This window comes from Onthophagus taurus, chromosome 11 (assembly GCF_036711975.1).
Source record: "Onthophagus taurus isolate NC chromosome 11, IU_Otau_3.0, whole genome shotgun sequence".
Lineage (NCBI taxonomy): Eukaryota > Metazoa > Arthropoda > Insecta > Coleoptera > Scarabaeidae > Onthophagus > Onthophagus taurus.
This window is the reverse complement of record NC_091976.1, coordinates 21,682,720-21,704,752: the sequence shown is the minus strand read 5'-3', so window position 1 is coordinate 21,704,752 and position 22,033 is coordinate 21,682,720. Positions and strand designations below refer to the sequence as shown.

At 38.8% G+C, this 22,033-nt stretch overlaps 2 protein-coding genes across 5 annotated transcripts in view; one reads left to right on the top strand and one right to left on the bottom strand.

The window, feature by feature from the left end:
* LOC111418068 (TBC1 domain family member 15-like) overlaps positions 1-22,033 on the top strand; it is a 245,047-nt gene that overhangs the window by 24,957 nt on the left and 198,057 nt on the right. The window lies entirely within an intron of this gene.
* Positions 15,108-22,033, bottom strand: part of LOC111418066 (dachshund family transcription factor) — a 198,862-nt gene continuing 191,936 nt past the window's right edge. For all 4 annotated transcript variants that reach the window (XM_023050497.2, XM_023050498.2, XM_071199707.1 and 1 more), the window contains 2 exons: positions 21,521-21,781; positions 15,108-16,202 (listed from right to left, as the gene is read on the bottom strand). In XM_023050497.2, the coding sequence (XP_022906265.1) occupies positions 16,066-16,202; positions 21,521-21,781 (398 nt within the window). In that variant the 3' untranslated portion in view covers positions 15,108-16,065. The remainder of the gene's footprint in view (positions 16,203-21,520; positions 21,782-22,033) is intronic.

Here is a 22,033-nt window from a genome sequence, read left to right as displayed (position 1 = left end):
CGTCTGAGGTAGGAGAAAACTCATTAACACTGGGCAAAAGGGGCCGATAAAATTAAAATTACAAAGACGAGTTTTTAGTTTCCGGCCCAAGAAGAAGAAGGCGGAGGCGGCTATCTTGGGCGCCGCCGTCACCACCGCTACCGCCGCGGCGCTACTCTTGCCCCGCCCAAAACCTCAACCTTCTACATTTCTAAAACTTCAATCCGTTCGTAATTGACCAGATTAATTAATGAATATTATTACAAAGTCTTCAAAATTTTCTTAATATAAAAGAAATTTTTTATTTAACATAATAGTTACGTAACAATGTTTTCATTGTTACCTCTTTCATGATTTATTATAAATAGGCCGTTTTATTATTCGCCTTTTTTTAATAAATTCCATGGTGATCTCAAGGCGAGATAAGCGCACTCTGTCGTCACTCACGTGGAAGCGCACGTCCACGTGTGGGTGGCCGCCCATACACACGTTAAACACAAACGACAATCGGATGCGATCGATAATTTTCCTTCAAGCCACAGACCCATTCATACAACGCTAACCCAATCAATATTAATTATTGGGTTAGTTTGATTGATAAGCGATGTAGTGATTGTGATTGGTTCCGTTCGGATGTGCACACCCACCTATGGTTCAAAACAAAAAAAGCTTAAACAGATTGCGTGGGCACTCTAAGTAATTGTCCAATTTTTAACAGTTTCTTTTGAGAAGAATTCTTTTGGAGTGTTTTATATATGTGGCGTTGCTTTGTGGTTGGAGATGTTCTTTCCCTCTTTTGCGATTAATTAATAAAAACGAATTAATTACTGTCGGTGGCTTTGATGGCGTTGAAACGTTGCAGACGCGTCGGAACGCACAAAGCCTGCACAAGTGGACGCAATTAGTCGGCCATTTTGCGGTGGACCTACATCAACAATGGGACCAATAAGGTACAGTGCGTTTGACCGCGACCAAGAATGGATCCCGCGGCGTTCAGCGGTGAAAAGGATCGAGTGGAAAAAAGAAAAAACCAGAAACAAGTGTGTAAAAAAGTTAAAAAAAAAAGAATTGGGGATAGTTGGGGGGTATGGCCATTGTCCGACCATCCATTAATTACGAAAATCGAGAGCGCCCCAACGTTTGTCGGTTACAGCCCCGTTTCAATGGTGCTCCTAGTACACTAAAGTAAAAGCACCGAGCTTTTACTCGATAAAATTGACGGGACGGCTTCGTTTTATATTTTTGATCGTTTAAAGACGAAGTTTAAATTAGGCTCGGAACCGGGAGTTCCAAGTTTCCAATCGATACTTCTGTTTTTCCAAGCCGACCGATTCGGCCGTAACAAAGTTTCGAAGCCTTCTCCTCCTTGGCTTGGCTTTCGAAGTGTGTATTCAAAGTGTATTCGAATTCGATTACGAAAGAGGTCTCTCTTTCCGTGCCGGGGGCGGCCGACTCTTTAACTCATTTTAATTCGCTTTGAAGTGAACAATGGAAGTAGAAACGGCCGACGGATTTCTTAATAGGGGATTACTGACTATGGAATGGCAAAAGCAAACAGGATGGTGGAGCAAATTATTTCCAATTGGTTAAGTTTGGATTCCTTAGAAACAATAAATGCTTTTATTTTTTTTCGTGCATGCTGAGAACACATTATGAGGTATTAAACATTATTAGCTTTTTCCCTTTGGGTTACTTTTTGTATTTTTATACTAAAAGTACAATGTACGGCGGCATTTGGTTTCGTGCAGAAAGCTCTGTTTAGTGTTCCCCTTATCCCATAGACAGATATGCAAAACTTAATTGCACTAAATTGCAGTGCCATGTGGGGGGCTGCTGAAATGACCCTTCGCTATGGATACCACAGCGCCCGACACCATAAATCATTGCTTTCTTATTCGTATTTTACGGATAAGGGTTAGATTACTTAAAAAAGCTAGAGTCTTAATAGAAACTTACAGTAATTTTATAACGGTTATTACTTCTAGGAAAAACGGTTTGAAAATAACGCGATAATGTAAGTTGCGTTGTGATTTTTATAACAATCACCATCTGGTTTTAATTTCAATTGGAGCATTAATAACTTGATCCATTAAAATATTTATACGGTGTTGTCAATTAATAATCCCCCTTTCTTCTGAAAAGTTAATCGCGGGGCGAAGCTCGCGTTAACAGCGAACAAGCTCGAAATTTGGCGAAAAACTTTGGCAATAAATTTACGGTGCGGCGGAGCGCCGCGCTCCGGTGTGGTCCGTTCTCGGTAAACCCTGCGAGTTTGCGACCAAAAAATACATATAACAGGTTTAATTATAACAGATACGGTCCGTGTATTTGCATAGAACAGTAACGAAGGACAGGCAAGGACTGGGTTGGGGCTTGTCTCAACGGCCGGAATAAATCATCACAACTTCTCTTAATTGCTTAAAACGAGGATGATTAAAGACGAATTACCAAAAAGAAAGTAAAAAGAATTGTTTTTCGATAAATCTCTTTAATTTTCTTTTTAATGTTTTTTTGTGTCGTGTCAATTGCCAATATATGTATGTCGTGGTTGAATACAGACATTATCAGATGATTCCAGCCCGTAAGGGAGACACTAAAGGTTTCGTTATATAAAGGGGACCACTGCTGCGGGAGTCGCCTGAGCCGCCGAGAACTAAATGAAATATGATAGCGGTGTCCGGCTGAGACGTTTATTTACTTAAGTATCCGCAGGACGAGGGCTAATCCTGAAATTATGTGCTGGCCCCCCGTCAACAGATCGGTGGCGTGTCGGGGGCCCATACGAGCGCGCGATTTACAAAAAGCGCGATTTATGGACCAATTTCGGCGACCGGATGGACCGCAAAAAGCGGACACGCCGTTGAACAGTGCGTGATGATGCCTCTATACAGCGGTAAGAAAAACTTCTTTTAGGGCGAATTATTTATTGTAATAAAAAAAGATTCATAATAAAAGCGAGTGTTTATATTCGAGAAACGAAGGGGGGCCGGCGAAAGAAATAAGTTTATTTTTATTCATAGCCGCAGTCGCACGTCAAAAGCTTAACGAAAACTCCTTTAACGGCGCTCTAATTCACTGCTCGCAATATTCAAATCTCTTCTCGCGATAATTTGCGTTCCATTAACTTCGACGTCCCCTTCGATTATTCGGTCGGTCAAGCAACGTCCTCGGATTGTCTAAAATCGTAACCATCACGAACCAGTTTATAATAAACACAAAGACAGAAAAGTTTCTAATAAATATTAGATGTTGCGAAGATTTGAGCTTGTTTTCATTAATCTAGACAAAATTGAAAATAATATCCGATTAGGTCGACTTCCGGTCGACGGACGTTGACGCCGTGCGGAAGGGTTGAGTTTCGAGGAAGAAGCGTTAGGTGGTGCTAATTACACTCCAGCGCCTCCGCCCCGTTTAGCCGAACTACAACACGTCAGATTGCCGCCAAATCTAATTAGGACACAATTTGTTAATGTGTTTTATCGCAGCTGCGATTGGACTGGCTTCCCGGTCGGATCTCCGACGCGTCCCAATGAATTAAACGTAATGGAATTATTAATCTATACGCTTCCTTCGAAAATCTAGTTATTCCAACCGCGTCATCACGATATCTATACAGGAGGAGGTGATAAATTTCAATCTTAGAACAGAAAGGTGCCATAATTGGTAATAACCCGTAACTGATGCGTTTAGGAAGGATGATATTTATCTGGGTGTCATCAGTTTGTACTTTGTCATTGTAACTAAAAAGCAAGATAGAAATAAAAATGGGCGACTTGCGGTAATTATGGGTTGAAGTGCAACGGAGTTTTAAGAAAAGTGGTCGTTAGAAGAAGAAAAAAAGCGGCGTTAAAAATGGGTCCATCCGCATCGCGTGTCGACCCGCACGAGCGAACCGATAGATTAGGTGAAATAATGATTCCGGAGGAAACCCGTGACGAGCAAAACAAAATAAAATTTCACACCGCCATTTCTGATTCGTTTTAACTAGTCAAGCGTAAATTAAATTTTAACTTAACTTTTATAACACTATCAGGTCGGTTAAAATTTCTTTACATAATAGTTCATTAATTTAGCACTACGCGTTTAAAAATGATTAAGCTGGGTAAGTTCAAGAATTTTTTAGTAGCCTTTGTAAAATGTCTTAACTTATCAACCGCCACAAGAAAAAGCAAAGCGATTTCTTTAAAATTCAAATTTTGGATCGCCTTGCAAACTGACAGTGTGTAGTCTGTAATTGTCTGTGGGCGCTAATACGGATGGAAGATATGGTACAAAAAGGAATGATGCCGGTTGATGAAAATGCTATAAAGCAAAGAAAGGGAGCTAAACAGTTTACCACGTTATCTGCTAAACACAGAGATTAAGTTTTCTGCAAGTATAGGTTGGATAGCAAGTTTTAGCAAAAGACATCCTTTCCATAATATAAAATTGTGTCGGTAGATGAAACGGCGGCAAAAGCATTCCCTCAGAAACTTGCTAAAATTCTTTAAGATAAACGATTGAAGTGATTCCAGATAAAAGTGGTTTCTTCTGGAAACGAATGTCGAACAAAACATACGTAGCCAAATGGAAGAAACTAAATGGTGGCTTTAAAGTAGTAAAAATTTTCGAGTCTTAAATCCACAACGAAACGCATAGATAGCGGCAATCTGCCTATTCATACCAAATATTAAGACCATCTTGCTAAATTTGAAATTACTCGTTATACCAAACGGCCTGAAGAAACAGCTATTTGAAGAAACAACTAATAGCCATATATGGAGCAGCTACCAACATTCTGACAATGAAAGGAAATTTGTAAATTTTGTTACAGTGGAACTTTAGTCTCTATGGAGCGATATCAAACTTAATAACAACCGTTTTATTACATACAGGGTGTGTCAAATCTTTTTTTTTGTTATAGCAACGAAATTTTTTGTTTCGTTGCTATGGCATCCAACATTGTTATTTTAAATGGGATGCATATGCTTTTTTGCATATTTTGATAGAGGATAAATCCCTTTATGCGATGAACATATCAAATCATATGGTTGTATAAGAAAAAAATCGAGAAAAAGTACGTTCTCTGAAAATATGAAATTAGCAAATTACAATCAAAGTAGGCGCCGAAATAACGCCGTTAAGCTAACGACAAAGAATCCAAATATTAATAATGTGTGGGTTCACCGTATCCATACATTATTAATTATTCATAATTGTTTAAACTGTCATTTTTTTGGCATTTAAAGCTGTCAACGGCGTTATTTCGGCGGCTACTTTGATTGTAATTGGTTGATTTAAGATTTTAAGAAAACGGATTTTTTTCGATTTTTTTCTTATACAACCATATGATTTGATATGTTCGTCGCATAGAGGGATTTATCCACTATCAAAGTATACAAAAAAAATATAAGCATCCCGTTTAAAATAACAATGTTGGTTGCCATAACAACGAAACAGAAAACAATACAAACAAGTAAATATCGCCAAAAAATGCGCTACGATTAATAAAGAAACTTGTATTTGACACATTTTTTTTTAAAACCACAAATGGTGAAGTTATTGGCTATATTCCAGACATTTGATACACTCTGTATAATAACGTTTACAATAAAATTTCATATCAATAATACTGTAGACACAACCAAACCCTCTACCCTCCTCCACCACCTCCACACCCTCGGCTCAACCAACTCCCTCATACAACTCTTGCCCTCACCTCGTCTCCCAAACTCTGCCTCTAGTCCATCGCCTCTCACAACTCGCTGCATGCCTTCAACGTGTGGGATGCAGAGTCTCCAAAGTCTCGACTTCCTCCGTGCACAGTCTACACTACCTTGTATCGATGTATGTATGTATGTAATCTTTTCCCTTCCTCGTCCCCTTTTATCAACAGATACTTTGACAGTTCTTCTATCACTATCTCCCCATACCTTTCATTATATCTTTCTTCCCGTATCTGTGGTCTTCTCTTCTGCCCCTGTATGTCCCTGTCCCTATCCCTCAGTTGTCTCCACATTTCACCTCTCTCCACCCTTCTGTTGTCAATCCCCGTTAGTGAATATCCCACTCTCCTATAATATCCTTCCCTCTCTCCTTGCCCATATATCAACTTCCTCTCCTTAATTTTCCTCCAGCACCCCTCCAATATTCTGCAATGCGTTCTTCCTTTTATCCTTTCCTCGTACTCTACTGCTCTTCTCTCAGCTTCCACCCTTATTCCATGCACCTTAACCTCTTCGCTCACTATATACCCTGGAATTTCCCTCGCCAACCTAAGTACCTATCTCCAATACCTTGTTTTTACTTCCTCCAGCAATCCTTTTTTTTTCATCTCCATAGTTCTGCGTCGTACATTATTGCACTCCTCACCAAGCACTCAAACATAACCTTTCTTTTTTCCACATCCCTCCCAAAAGTTTTCTCCCCCCATTCCCAAACCTGGTCCATCACCCTGTTTACTCGTTTTGCCATCCTCCTCACGTGCGACCCAACTTTATAACCCTCTGAGAACAGAAGCTCTATCCAGAACCGTCAACTTTGCCTTTGCAGAAAACAGGTTTGAAGTTTTACAGCAGTTTCTGATATTAACCGCATTAAAATAGACCCAAGAATTAAATCAGCTGAATTATATTATATTAACAGTAGGATGAGTTCCGCAGCTATTTACTAGAAATTAGTTTACTATATGGAAAGAAAAATTTATGTCATCAGTAGATGTACCAACCAAAGAAATTAATTTACTGGAAAACGCGGAAGAAGAAACTTATTCAAAGCATTTCTTGTATACAAGAATATCATTCACAAAAAAAAGGATATGGGTTAAAAATTAGTTTCTAAATCTTTTCATCGTAATAATTTTTTTAGTAACTATCGTTTTGGTATAATATTTATCTTCACACCCCGCTGTAATAACAAAGAAGGACATTAACGACCACCTCCCTTAAGAACCGCAGGGCCGGACCCCGGAAGAACAAAAACAAGAATCCGCTGCTGTTGGTAGCGCGGTCTCATAATGGGCGTTGTTGTAATTTATAGTCTGAGCCCAGAGGTTTGGTTTGAAACGCGAGACGGGTAGAAACGAGGAGGAAAGGGAATTATCACAGACTTGATGGTTTAATAATTGGGTAAATTGCGATTTTCCGAGGCCGTTACAATTTTTAGTCCATTACGCATTTCGAGATGGATCAAAATTCGAGTTCTCTTCCACTCTAAAAAATTACGCTTTAATCGTTTTAAAATCACTTGAGGGTAAACCCATAATTGTTATGGTTATTTGGTTACTTTTTTTTAATTTTTTTTAAAAACTTATTATCTTCTATTGTGTTATATTCGAAATCGATAATATCGTAATTTATTCCATCGGTCAAAAGCAACATAGTACACGCCGCTCAATTTTCAATTAGTACCAGTTAACGCGCTGTGTAATCCGATTCAGCTAAACGCGTCGTCGAAACCGGAAAGTTTCGTCCGGGAATGCGGTAGCAGCATCAGGCTCTCGCTACGCCGCATGTCCACGTAGACTGGCGCCGAAGTTTTTCGGACAATTTCGACAGAAACTCATTTTTTTTTGTGTTCTTTCATCGGACGCTTGAGTTCGATAGTGGAACGAAATTCGAATAAGAAACCGCATTAATGTAAATTATTTAAATGTTATTAAAAGAAATTATGGACAATTTCGCGTGTTCCTGTTGCGCATGAAATAATATTTAAATACAGTTTAGAGGACGAAAAATGTAATACACTGAGTTTTTCATATAGGTTATGTCTAAACGACTTTAATGTGGAAATTATGCCTAAACCAATTTTACCAAGAAATAATTGGTATGATCGTTGTAACTAAACTAGTCCATTTACCTAACGAATACATTTTCTTTCACTTTTTTTTGAGGTAAATATGAAATATAGGTAGATATAACGTAATTTTGTGGTCGATGAACGGAGATTTTCAATGAGGGGGTCATCCTAGGTAATACATCTCGGAGGCAATCTCTCACGACTGTCAGCTGTCGACAGTGCTTATCTCCATTGTTTCTTTATTGTCTGCAATTCAGTTATCGATACGAGAGAACCGTGCCAGGCTTTCCATTGGGACCCTGTAAAGATGGATGGTTTTTTTATGGCCTTTTTCCGAGAAGACCGATCGCCGAATAGAAGTTGATCGGAAAACCCAATTGGCCGGTTTACCGAATTAGGGATCCCCCCATTTTATTTTCGCAACAACGTATTTTTCACTAAGAATTAAGTTGGATGAGTGTGGTCCTTTCGTTGTTAATAAAAATTATTTTTTGAATTCTTAATTTTACCTTCGGATACTTAATTGCTGCCAATCACCACTAATTTTTCCTCCCCCTAGAAGCAAGCGTCGGCGTCAAAGGAGAAACGTTAATGAATCCAATTTTCCCTTAAAAAAAATAAATAAACACCGTTGACGAAGCCGTGGCGCTTTAATTGAATCGACGGCCGTTTTGCATTTTTTGATTAAAGAAAATTAAACCCTCGCACGCGTCTATTTGCCTTCCACGGTAAGTCCAAGAAAGGCATTAATCAGCCTTTGGGGCCGAGCGCCTTCGAAACTTCTTTCATTCCCGGAGAATCGCGCGCCGGAGAAGAGGCCGTGATGGAATAAATCACCGCGCCGCCGAGCGGCCGTGAGCTCTTGATCCATTATCGACCACGTGCAATGAGACGAAAAGAGAGAGAAAGAGAACATGCGAGATGACGAAGAGGGGACACGAATCGCGGGAGAGAAGGAGACTTGAATTAACGTCATCTTCAAAAGAATTAAACGGATGGAATTAATTATAAGATTGATGGATTCCCATCGCAATATCTGGTCGACTTCCACCCAAACGGTGATGACGCTTCATTCGACAACGAAAAGAGTGCTATTAGTGATGAAGGGTGTATCTATTTCCTTTCCCCTCTTGTATTTTTTAACAAAATTCATCACCACACTTGAAATTTCCTAAAGCAGATTCTGGTATCATGATTAGAAGAGGAGAATAGAGAGATTCTCTTAGCTTCTCACAGTATTGCTAACCCGTACAATAGAACCCACGATAGATTTATGATACCAGCGTCTAAATCCTGGTGTTGGGGACGTTTGGGGGGCGTCGTTCGGTTGACATCCACCATTCCGTCCTTCGCCGTTCCAAGGTGACTCGGCTGTTTTGCGTCAATTCTCTTCTTCCACGGGTGATAGATGGTCTCGGGAGCTTGTACTGTTTTATACGAACTGGCGGTGGTATTAAATCTCAGTCCGGAATGCCAACGTCGCAGGCGGATGCGACGCCGGGCGTCCACGAGGCGTCGTCCTCGCCGTCCGTTCCATGACGTGCCATTCAATTGTTATGCACAATCCATTCTGGAACGCTTAAAAAACCGTCCTGCTATATGGGGGCGAGGGTTGGCATTCCTGCTTCTAAACGTCCCGCAATGACTTTGCTTCTTTTACTTAAACACATTTTGGGGATCTTTGATTTGACTCCATAGTCAAGTTTAATTTAAATAAATGATTTTTATGGATCTTTAGATCTAATCGAAAAGTTGAGATTACCATAATTGTCAAAAACATTGTCCGATAAAGTGTAAATAACAACGGATAGGTTGGCCTCGAAATAATTTTGTTCTTATTGTTGGCCGTTTTCATGCAGCGCCGACACGATCGCGTTGAAGGTAGAAAGAAGAAGAGGATTGAAGAAGCGCTCGGCGAAAGCGAGAACGAGGCGCCCGGTAAAGCTCCGGGGAGGCAAATAATTGTGGCGCATTTAAATTCCGAATGCAATAGACCGTCACGAAATACCGTCGTCGAAGCCGCCGCCGCCACCACCCGCCATCCGCCCCTACATGCTAAATCTGTAATATATAGTTGGAAAGAAATTTGCATGCAAATCTGTCACACGCTAAGCCAGAAACGGGTACGGAAACTTCTTTCATCCGATCGTTCGGAATAATAATCGAGTACGACTCGATGGAGGGTTTCTTTCTGCCGTTTTGGGTTCTATTAAAAATAATAATGGACGGAACTGAACGTCTTTATTAAGAGTTAAAGAAGTTGTAGAGTAACGATCGATTTCAAGCATAATTGGTAAGCAGCTGTTTGTATCGGAGCAATTATTATAGTAAAGAACAAGCCATCGTATCGCAAAAGACGCTAATTTAAGAAGGAGATAAGCCGTAGCAGAGTTGAGATTATATCTAATAATAATCGGCTAATGCAGGGCAGATTTAAGGTAATTATCGTAATAAGGATATAATTTCTCGTTAACAATCACCGTTTCAAATGTTGTTTTCGTGTAAGATTCGAAGATGAAGAGATTTCAAATTCAAATTTTTTACATAATTATTTAACTTTGCATACTATTCGTTTATAAAATAAAAAGTGTTCTCACATGGTCGGACAGAACTCATTGCTCAACCACTAACGGAATTATTTAATTACACGTGTGATATTTCCTAGACTCACCGCTTTTACTTACACATATATCGAACTTTCTCAGTTAATTACCTAAGAACAACTACATGTTAAACATCGCGAAACCGTACACTGGGTTTTCTATAGTCTTATAATTAATAGACAGATAGCGTCCGTGCAACCTTAGAATAAAGTTGTTATTATTGCCGACCGCAGACGTAATGCCCCATGGTTTCTAATGTTTAAATCGGCAATTATCCCAGTAATGAGCATATGCAAAACTAGAAGTTACAGCACGAACCGAGACGCTCAACGAAAAAAGAATGCGCTAATGAAGACCAAGTATATAAGATCTTGAAACTTTTACCATGGCGAATTAAAATGTAAAACTGGAACTTTGTAATCCATCTCTGATATAAATATGTATTTCAGTTAATTGTGGTGTGAGCGGAACAATTTTATTCTCGGCTGGTGCGTGGTTTAACAACAAATTAACGCTGGATTATTATTGTATATGTTTCATTATAAAAAAAAGTTTAAGTAAAGAATAAGATGTTTTCGTAACTCTTTATAAAAACTTTAATAACCATTGCAAATATTTAAAATGAAATGAGTAAACTGTAAAGTGGTAGGAGTTGTCGATAAAGAAACTTTAATCACACAAAGAAGACGAGCTTTTAAAAATTCCACGCTTCGTAAACCGCTCATCGGCCGTTCGAAGAAGTGATGGCCAGAAAAATGGATTGAAAAAAAATTGACGAAAAAAAGGAAAAATGTAAGTGAGTCGACGACAGCCGGTGATGACGCCGAACGAGGACGGACTGTTGGATTAACCGCGCGAAATAACCGGAAGGCGAAAATAAGCGTATCAATTACGCCGCGGATTTGTATCAAAATCAATTTCAACATTGTATAATAAAGTACTGGGAGCCCAGCCAGATTAGCATTGAAGACTCAATCTTGCCTTAAAGGGACGAGAGGGCCGCTGCCAGACGCGAAATTACGCTGATCGCGACATCTATAATTTGCCCCAGGCTGCGACGCATTAACTTGTCAGGCCTCTTTTCTGGTCGCCTCTTCGTCCTTGCTATACCTTCTTCGTTGGTCTCTTCAGAATCTTTCGCATCCATCCGCGACGAGATTCTCCTACGATAACCAATGCAATTATTCGCAATTAAATTATAAATTTACAATAATATAATTGCAAGTTATTAGAGTTATGGGAGTTATTTCGTGATTGATAATCATTTTTCACATTAATATTATTATGAAAAATACACTGGGTATAAATTTAACGTACAAATATTTTGACAAAATAAAAAGAATATGTTCATCATAAGAATATACATTCATCAGGAAGTGCTGTATCATAACATACAACAGATCTTCTGCATTTTTTTGAGGCCATAGCCAATGTTGAGGAAAGCCAGTGAGAATCATCATGGACTATATGGATAATATTGGCATATGTCAGAAATGATTTTGATACCATTAACGATATTCAAAGATGTCGGGGTTGAGAGATATTAGAGACGATGTTTAGAGATATTAATAAAGATGTGCAGGCATTGAAAGATCTTGGGGACGATAATTAGAGATATGAAAGACGATATATATAAGTGTTGAAGATGTTAAGGGAGTTTTAGTCTCCATTGAAAACAGTGTTAAAAAATGTTAGGGATTATGTTGGGAGATGTCAGGCTACGATGTTAAGGATGTGAAGCTATATTAAGGAAAGCCAGGGTAATATTGAAAAATATCAGGTACTATATCAAACGATGATGTTTAGAAACATCAAAAATTATGTTGGTAGATAACGGGACAGATATTCAAAAAAGCTTTGTTACGTCTTAAATTTATTGGCATTTAACTCCAAAATCTAAGAATTGGAGTACATATCAGGGACTATGTTCAAAACTATCAATGGTGATACGGAGAGATATTAGGCATAAAGCTTAGAAGTATCTAGAGCCATATTTACAGATTTAGGGAATATGTTAATGAAAGCTGGGATAGTTTTGAATTATTTTGATGATTTTGATGCTATAGTCAATGTTGAGGAAAGTTAGTAACAATATTATAGGATATCAGATGATGTTGAGAACCATCATGGACAATGTTTAGCCATATCAAAAACAATATTTATACATTATGGGAAAGATATTGAAGGAGGTCTGAACAGTATTGAGATATTTTAGGGATTATATTAACATATATCAGTAATGATTTTGATGCCATAAACGATATCCGAAGATGTCGGGGTTGGGAGATATTTATTTATACTGAAATAACAATATCTGCTTCATAGTGAACATATTCATTCAATTGTACAAAATTATCTGTTGACGACTTTGGCATACATAAATGCAGTTTCTTGTGAGAATAATTGGTCAGCTAAAATTTAGGCAGTATATTTTATCTGCTAACTCTACATATTTGATAGCGATTTACACTGAAAAAAGTGATTCTATAGAAGAAGGAGTAAAACGGAAATGTTGTATTAAGGCTACTTATGATCTCTTTTATCCTCTTTGTGTTAAATGAATAGTTACATCGATACAGCTGATGATTAAAAAAATAGATAAAAAGTAATAATAGGGTGGTTTATTTTTTTAAGAATATTAGCTCGTCGTGAGGTGATCAGTATTTATTAGGTGAGGTATTTGTTAGGGTAGAAATCCACGAAGAAAACACAAACGTTACAAATAGCCCTGTCAAAAGTGTTCCGCCAATAATAAGTTCGTGTTGAAAAGGCATAACTCATTTTTCGACACAGTTACGGAAATTAGTTGGTAATCTCTCACCGGCGCCGCAAAAAAAAGTATCACGCACGAAAATAACTAATAAAACTAATTTAAAAAAGTTATCGAAAATATCGTTTCCCTATATTGATTGAACCCACGTTGGTCGCACCACCCCACTTAATTTCGATAACCAGTTCGAATTCAGAAATTACCGCCACCGACATCAATCTTTATATTCCCGGGGCTGGAAAGAGACTTTTTGCTTCCCTTTCGGTGATGGCGATGCCTTTTGCGCTGGTATAAAATAAAAGCGAAGCCCCGATATCCTAAGAAACATTACATTATTTTTATTAAAACGTTTTCAAATTACGGCAACTAGTAATCAAAGCTATAAAAACAAATTAAATTTTATAAAATGGGGTCCGGCCATTTGGGGTAGGCCATTATGTGTGCCCGTACCCTGTTATTACCACTCTCGGTTCATCATGATGCCATCGGATCTTGCGTCTCAGGGAGACGGACCCGAACCGGTCCAAATATCTTCTATATGTATACGAAATATACTTTTGTTGTAATGCATTTTAAAATATTTCTTTTTTTCGTTTCGCCCAGTTCTCTTCGTTGTCGAAAACGATTTTGATGGAAAGGTCCGCCTGGCCACATTGTAATTCCTATCTCTTTCTCTCCCTTTACGTTCAACATCTGCCAATGAACATTTCGCTGAAACCGTTTTCAGAAATATTTCCAAATAATATCATAGTATTCTCAGAATCTTTAAAGCCAAAAGATAACCCAACACAAAATTCCTTATATGTAGTAATAAATAATCAAGATGATTCAAAGCGAGATGAGAACGTGCTCATTGTGATAAGTCTTCATGAATACTTCCAAGAAAGACACCTTGAAGGCCAATCTTGAAGACGCCAACGAACCGTACGTGGATTGACAGTTCAAATTGATATCGGCTGGTGTTGAATAGGCGGCGCTCCGTCGATTGGCAACACTGAAAATCATCTACTATTCCCCTCCACGATCCAAGGATGACCGTGCAAAATTCATCACTTTTTATCGGCGCCCAAACGGCCTAATTCAATGATATAATTGTCCTCGTAGCTGCGGGATAAATAATAATAAAAAAATCGGCCCCGCGCAGCACGCCACTGACTCCCAACGTACGCGACAATGGAAATGAAAAGTCACCGAGCTACTGTTCGAGGCTCGAAAAATCCCATCTGAAGCGGTCCTCGACGGACGCTAATGGATACAATGGCGTTTGTTTCCCTCTTTACGGATAATTGATGGATTTTAACCAAAAGGGGTGGTTTTAAAGTGGAATTGTTATTAATAAAATTAAAAACGGGGTTGTACGCACAACATAACAAAAAAATTAAGGTGGTTTTAGCCCCCCATTTTTTCATCTTATATCGGTAGCTTTTAGAAGGTTCGTTTTTCATATTTCTAGTTGAAATTTTTCCGCTTGAACGAGAATTTTTTCCCTTTGATGGAAGAAAACAATGTTATTGTTATTTGTATTCGAATTTTTTTGGGGGGAAACCACAAACGCTTTCTTTCCCCTTTTTGATATCCTTTATTTTATAGTCTATATGTTTTATCGTCCAAGAAATAACTAATACCGTGTTATGGAGTTTTAAAATAAAATCTATCCGAAATGAAAAAGATTTAGACCACAACTGTACCACACCACTCAATCGATGATTGAAATTTAACGAATCGAAATATGAAATGACGTCAATGATGTCCAGTTGGTCAAACCTCTCTCGTCGTAACGGAATTCGGGACTGGAGATTGCGAATTCCTCTGGATAGGGGGAGACAGACGTTGTGTATTTTTTCGGTCTCGGTTGTCGAAGGGAGATATTTAATTTTCCATATTTCCATTCCTGCCTTCCTTCCTTATAACCGGTTAAAATTAAAAACCAATTGGAATCTGGGGACGGGAGAACTTTTCCAATAATAAAACCGCTGTAATCTCGTTTATTAAGGACTTTTATTTTTCACTAAAAGGCACACTCACACAGATACACACGCAAACATATAAATATTTACAATAAATACATACTCGCCGTGCCGAAAATACTTTTCGACTCGTCCCATGAAAACACTACAATCGCTTTTGCTGAACAATTTAAAACTTTTCGGAAAGCTTAGTACAAGTGGGATTATATTGCACGAAAATGAAAAACCGTTACGTTATTTCGCATAAAAAGCAATTCTGACAATGATTGTCGAAAATGGCGTATACAAATTGTCAGAACTTTACACTTCATTTGAAATGATCTAACTATCAGTTACTTACAGAATACAATATGCAATAATAATAACACTACTCGCTTACTAACTAATTTATTTTATAAAAGGATTAATTAATTAATTATGTATTATACAATTACTTTTGCTGTAGGTATAAGAGCGAAAAAAAGAACACATTTTTTGTTGTTTACTTTGATATTTTGTATAAGATGAGAGTTTCTTATTTAATCGTATCGCAATTTTAACTCATATAGTTCTAAAATCTTGTTAAAGCCTCGCGTATATACAATTTTATTTTACTTATCGAAACGAAAACTAATACAAAAAACATCTTCGTACAAAACAAAAATTGTTGTATATGCCCAATAGTTCAGTCTTACTAAACAGTAATAGTAATCAATACTTAATAATCTATTTACAGTACGAAAAAGAACTCCCTTAAATTGATATGCTATAAGATCTTTTTTATTCACTTACAAGTACTTTTCTTATTCAATATGTCTTTAAAAGTAACACTTAATACATTACGTTAGCATTGGTTACGATATTTTATACTTATAATTACGAGTTCCAATCATTATCTAAAACGCTTTAATCGCTATTTTAAATCATGTGAATAACTAGATTACTTAAAAAAACTCGACGCGTTTTAATCACACATACGCACATACACTTTTTATGTGGCACTGCTCGTAAAAAGAACAGAGTTTTTATAATAGTTTTGACGATCTTGTATTTGTGGCTTTATGTCTTGTGCTTCAACTTGTTGTTGCCTCGATTTCCTTTCTAATTCTAATTCTTGAGCCAAAGTTTCTGCAAAAAAATTAATATAAATTAAAATTAAGCCATTTTAAACAAATTTTAATTATATTTTGGTTTAAAAATTAAATTGGAATCATATTATGCGTCGCTTTGTAAAGATCAAAGTTCGTGTTAACGTTCAGGAAGGGTGCGGTAGAAATATAAATGCAAATGTAAGTGACGGAGCGTAGGATCCCTCGAAAATGACAGTTTCGGGGGTGCCAACCACTGTAAACACACTCACACACGCAAGAGAAAGAGCCGACGACCCGGTTTGAGCTTAGATTAGGACGAGGACTTTAATCTGAACGGCGAAAACGTTATTATCTCAGCGAGGCGACAGCATCATCTAACCTGGGGCCGTTTAGCACCGATGTTATCTCTAGTTATTTCGCGCCTCGTTGTGCCGAATCCCTGGTCAGGGAACACTCGTTCTTAAACAACCCCACCGTTCGCTTTGGATGTAGAATCAATTTGAGTCCGCTTAGAAGAGGACGGCAACACACAATAACGCACACAACGATTCGAAATTTAATTCCGAACGAAATTGCTCTCGAGCTTTCGGGAAAGTTCCCGGGCGAGAGAGAGTCGCGTAATCAAAATTCAGCAGAATGTCGCGACATAAGCGAGTTAGAGATGTTTTTAAATATAAGTCCGTAATGCGGGAGAGACGGTGCATGAAATTGAATAAAGCTCTCCTTCGAGCTTTTCGCCCTCCTTTTCGAGCTTCCTTCAGTTGTTCGGGATTAAAAGCTGTGCGCGAAGCACCGCGAGGTGCTCACCTACGGATGACTTCAAAGAAAGATAAAGAAAAAAAAACGATTAAACAACATCTCGAAAACTGTAGGGTCTCGAACGGTAGCTCCTTTCCTTTTGTGGAAAGATTAAAGTATGAGATCGGAAAGTATTGTGCCGGAACGCGGGGATAGATTAGATAATTTTCCGACCGTTTAGTCACACGCTGATGACTTTACTTTGTAGGCCGATCCCAATACGAATCCTCTGATTTCACACAACGACACAACAACAACGTTTTTGGGTTTCGACATGTTAAGGTGACGAAGAATTGGTTTCATCGACGTCAAATTAAATTTAAAACAAAATTAATATTTAATAAACTTATTGATTTTCTATTGGTTTTATTTATGGTTGTAGTTCTTAAAGTTCTACCAATAAGAGTGAAAGAGAACTCCCTGGTTTAATTAGGTACATGAGTCGTCTCCGTTCGAATGGAGGTTATTATCATCGGCCGTGGTGAGATATCGCCTCGTCATAGCCGGCCCATTACGAGCGCGAGCAGCCTCGGTCGTCGGGGGCCGAACGGAGCCCCTCCCTGCCCGCCGCCTCGCTTTCAATTAAAATTTCTCAAATATCAATTATTATATTTCTCTTTTATTCGATGATTGGCTCGCTTTGTTGGGTGCCGGCTCGCGAGCGAAAGAGACGCTGAATAAGACCATCTCCGCAGAGATCCAGATCGGTTCTTTTCACCGGAACGGCTACCGTATTACGCGGTCTTTCTACTCTTTTTATTCTTGTTCTTTCAGTGTTTGCCACTGTATATATAGATAATATAGAGAATTAAAACTATGAAAAGGAAAAATAAACAATTTGAGCTTAGAATGAGAATTAAAAGTTAATTGGTAGATTTCCTAAAGGATTGGTTCTTCCCCTAGTTACAAGATTGTTACTAGAAACTTTCGAGAATATACCCAAGAAGAGACTTAATCCTGTGTAATTAGAGTTAATTCAATCGGGTCCGATCGTAGGACAATGGGGTTCACGCATACATCCGCGTACCATGTAATGGGTCCCAAAGGACAGTCTTGGGGTGGTTGGGATACCGGTTTTGTTGGCGTGCGGACAGCGCGGCCCCAGAACGCAATATTAACTAATTACCTATTCATTACGGCTTAAAGTGGCAAGTTGGCGTTGAATTATTCCGGACTTGGGCGGCCAAGTTCCGGAAGCGAGGTAAGACGGCGGGGACCGGAAGCCCCGACGAAACTGCGCTAGTCCTGGGGCCTAATGGACAGGGCCGAGAAGTTGGGCACGCACGGGACTTCGCCCTTTCTACCCCCAAAATCACCTGTCTATATCCACCTTCGGTGTATTAGGATTGATTAGGTGGCCGTTGTAAACTTTCCCGCCCTATTGTGTATTCATTATTCGGACCTTAAGGCATAATTGAGTTAAGATGTATTTTGGATTTAATGCGAATCTTGAAACCTGTAATTAGTTTTCGATCTTATAAGGTTGTAAAGTTTCTCCCCTCATAGCAGTTATTGTTTAAAATATAAATGATTAAATGTTTTCGTTACTTCCATCTACTGTTTAAGGTTAATAATCATTTCCGTCAGTATACATTATTCTTCAACAGAGTTGCTATTACCTTGAATCGATGACGCGAGGGATAAAACTTGGCGGTGTTAATTGAGGTCGTTTAAAATTATTAAAAAGTTCTACGGTTTGCCGACTGCAATACGTAAAAACCATAAAACCTTAAGATAAAAACGGGCGAGAAACCGCAGGCAGGTTAACAGGGAAGATATGATCTTGGCCGTTAAGGAGCATTAAATCCGCGACGCGGCGGAATCCGCAATTTTAAAAGTGCCGAACAGCGAGAAGGCGGATTTGTTTAATTAAACGTAAAACGGCGCGGAGATTATGCGATAAACGGTGGCATCCCAGCGCTCGTCCTCAACCTCCAGCCGCAAAAACGAGCGAAAAATCCGTATTATTTATCACCGGAAAGGCATATCCTAACACACCGTTTGTGGAGTCAAACGTATAATTATAAACCTATCGTTGGAAATCGAAGGGTAACGGATACCATCAGTTTGGGTTCTTTTACACATTCGGCACAAAATTAATCTATTGTCACCCTTAATAGCGCGACATTAGATTAAATTCCCCAAAAACCAGGGGAACAGAAAATTGTCGGTGGGTAACCGAGAAATTAAATCCTTTAGAATTTTGGGACGTTGTCCTTTCAGAATAAAGAATAAAACCAGTTAATTTCATCGGATTAAGAGCTTATTAAACGGTGACGAAGCATCTCCACGGCCGTTCTTCTAACAACAGACCGGTATCGACTTCGGACGATCAGTTTGTTTTCCCCATTACTGAAAACATACTATTCGTCGTCGTCCCGGTAAGTCGAAAGCACCTAAAGCAACGCGATCAAAGGATAAGGGGAAACTCGCGGTGCTCAACAATGTAACTAGCATACTCGGAGCTAATCTGAACCGGTCGTTTTTCATGATACGGCCAGAGCTAGCTCTCCCTCGCGCAGTGCAAACATGCCAAAGGAAAATGAATTCGCGCGATTGCGGGACCGCCTAATGGTCCGGCTCAGTTGCAGGCCATAAATTAATAATTGCGCCCGGACTGCCCCTTTTTTGCAAAAAACGCGTGCACGACACGACCGCGTACGCCACGATGCCTCCCATACACTGTGTACCCTTTGCGCGAGTTATTGCTGTGCCTGCTTATCGACATCCAATATCTCAAGAACTCTTAAGGAGCTTATGCTTCCACTCAGCCACGGAGCGGTTTTGTTAGCTGTGTGAGGAGTTTTTTTAACCAAGATTGCTATCGGATGTTTGTTTCCGCAAACATTTATACTTGTTTTACATGTTTATATAGAAATATACAACTTTTGATCATATGTATAGAAATCCTAAATGATAACCTAAACGACCTTCAGTGTATATTAGTATTTTGACAGCTATCAAAACTCTGAATGGATGGGATATTCTAAAAGAGCATTGACCGTTCAAATTTAGTATAAAATCAATTCGGAAATTGCAGAAGTATGACAAAATCAAAACCGTTGGAGTACTTTTCATTGTTTGTGAACAACAAAATAACTAAGTTAATGGATCTATCATTAACGAATTTTTGTGCCACTTAGGTTGTGCCAAATTCGGATGATATAAATGAGTATCGTTTTATCAGTCCTAGTTATACCAGTTTGTGGGCATCAACCAGTATAAAATAAATGAAAAAAATCTTATGAATACACTCATATGTAGTATTATATTACTTTAGAGGCAATCAAAGCTGCCAGAAGGCAAGGTAATAATAGACTGCTCAAAATTTAGCTGCCATTGAGTCAATTTCTTCAAACTTTGCGCCGATAAGAGCTAAACGTGGTATATAAAAGTATATGTTGGCAATGTCATGGGTACAGGTTCCTCAGTTCCTATACAAGCAGAAACAATATTTTCTAAAGACCTTCCAGGTTGTAGGAGAACCTGAAATAGCAGAACTTATTACAAATAATTACTACACAAGTCCAGAGTCGCTCATAGGCAATTTGGCAATTAACGTTCCCAGGTTTATCATGGTGAAAGTTAAATTGAAAAAAGGACACAGGTCGATCGACGATGATTGTTTATCATGCTATGAGCGAAACACTGTAGTACCGAACATAAAAATAAACAATCATCGTGAATCGACCTGTGTCCTTTTTTCAATTTAGCTCATAGGCAAAGCTGAAAACTGGCATTATTGTAGTAAAATTTTGTATAATGAAATAACGAAAAAAGATTTTCATGTACTTTCAACCAAACGTAACGATACTACAGTTGTGGTTCATCTAAGAAATGGTAATGTGGAGAATGCAACAACCATCATAGACGACAATAATGGAGAAAGCCATTTGATTTGTGGGACCAATCGCAAGTTATAACACTTTCTTACATACAACTATAAAATGGTACCGGAAAATAGTAATTGAGCTACTTTGAGGAACTTCGATGGGCAGCTTAAACTGTACAAAACAATTTATAACAGCACAATGCAAATTTAGGTATTAAGTAACTATTAATTAAAAAAAATAATAACAATGTTAGATAGTTAAGTATTAATGATGAGAGTTGTTAATAATAACCGTGAGGAGGACAAAATGTTCAAACAAACAAAGGGTGATAATGTACACACATACACGTAGATGGGTGTCGTCCACGTATAAGCAATAATTATAACGTACGCCGTAGTAGTAGGTGGTAGGGTATCGTCCATGAATTCTAATGCCTAACTTCTAACGGTTTGTGTGCAGAGTTAGCGAACGGCGAAATATTCTGCATAGCAAACGACGAGGACACGAGGCGGTTAGCAGATATATCTGACTTAGGAGGGTGAGAGACGCGGGGATGAGATCTCTCCTCCTTGGTAACTTACTATGCTACTGGTAATTTCCCTCGAGCACCCATCGTCGCTTACATAATATGTTTATGACCCCTTCGCATTGTTTACCACCTACAACAACCTGGCGAACTCTACGAGAAAATAGGAAATCTTTTGAACTAAAAAAAAAAACTTACCTGAGTAATTTTGCCAAAAAGCAGCCCCAGAATTAATAAGGTCAATTCCCGAATAACCCCATGGTTTTGTGTCTTGAGATAACTGTTGTTCTCGCATACTTTGTGAGTAATTCGTGGGTGGAGTTTCGACTCTTTCTTGACGTTCAGGACGTTCGGGTCTTTCGGGTCGTTGTTGTTCCGTTAGCGAACTTTGAACCGAAGGCGAATTGTTGTTGTTCTTTTGGTTATTCTGGCGTTGCTGTTCGTTCTGTGCAAAGTTTTCTGAAACAAAGATTCGGTTAAGAATCCGCCGCCCAAGATGCGGTAACTTCGTCGTCGATTCGGGAGGGTAATAAGCCCCAAAATCCTAAATTGCCTCCCGTCGGAAATTTGAATTTAAAATCGGCCAATCCCGTTGCCCTAAGATCCGGGCACTCTCTCAGTGATCGTTTTGTAGTTAGCGAAAGATCAATCCCAAGTTAGTTAGCGGGAGGAGGTCGGAACGGCAGGAGAGCCCCAAGGTTCGCCCGTTCT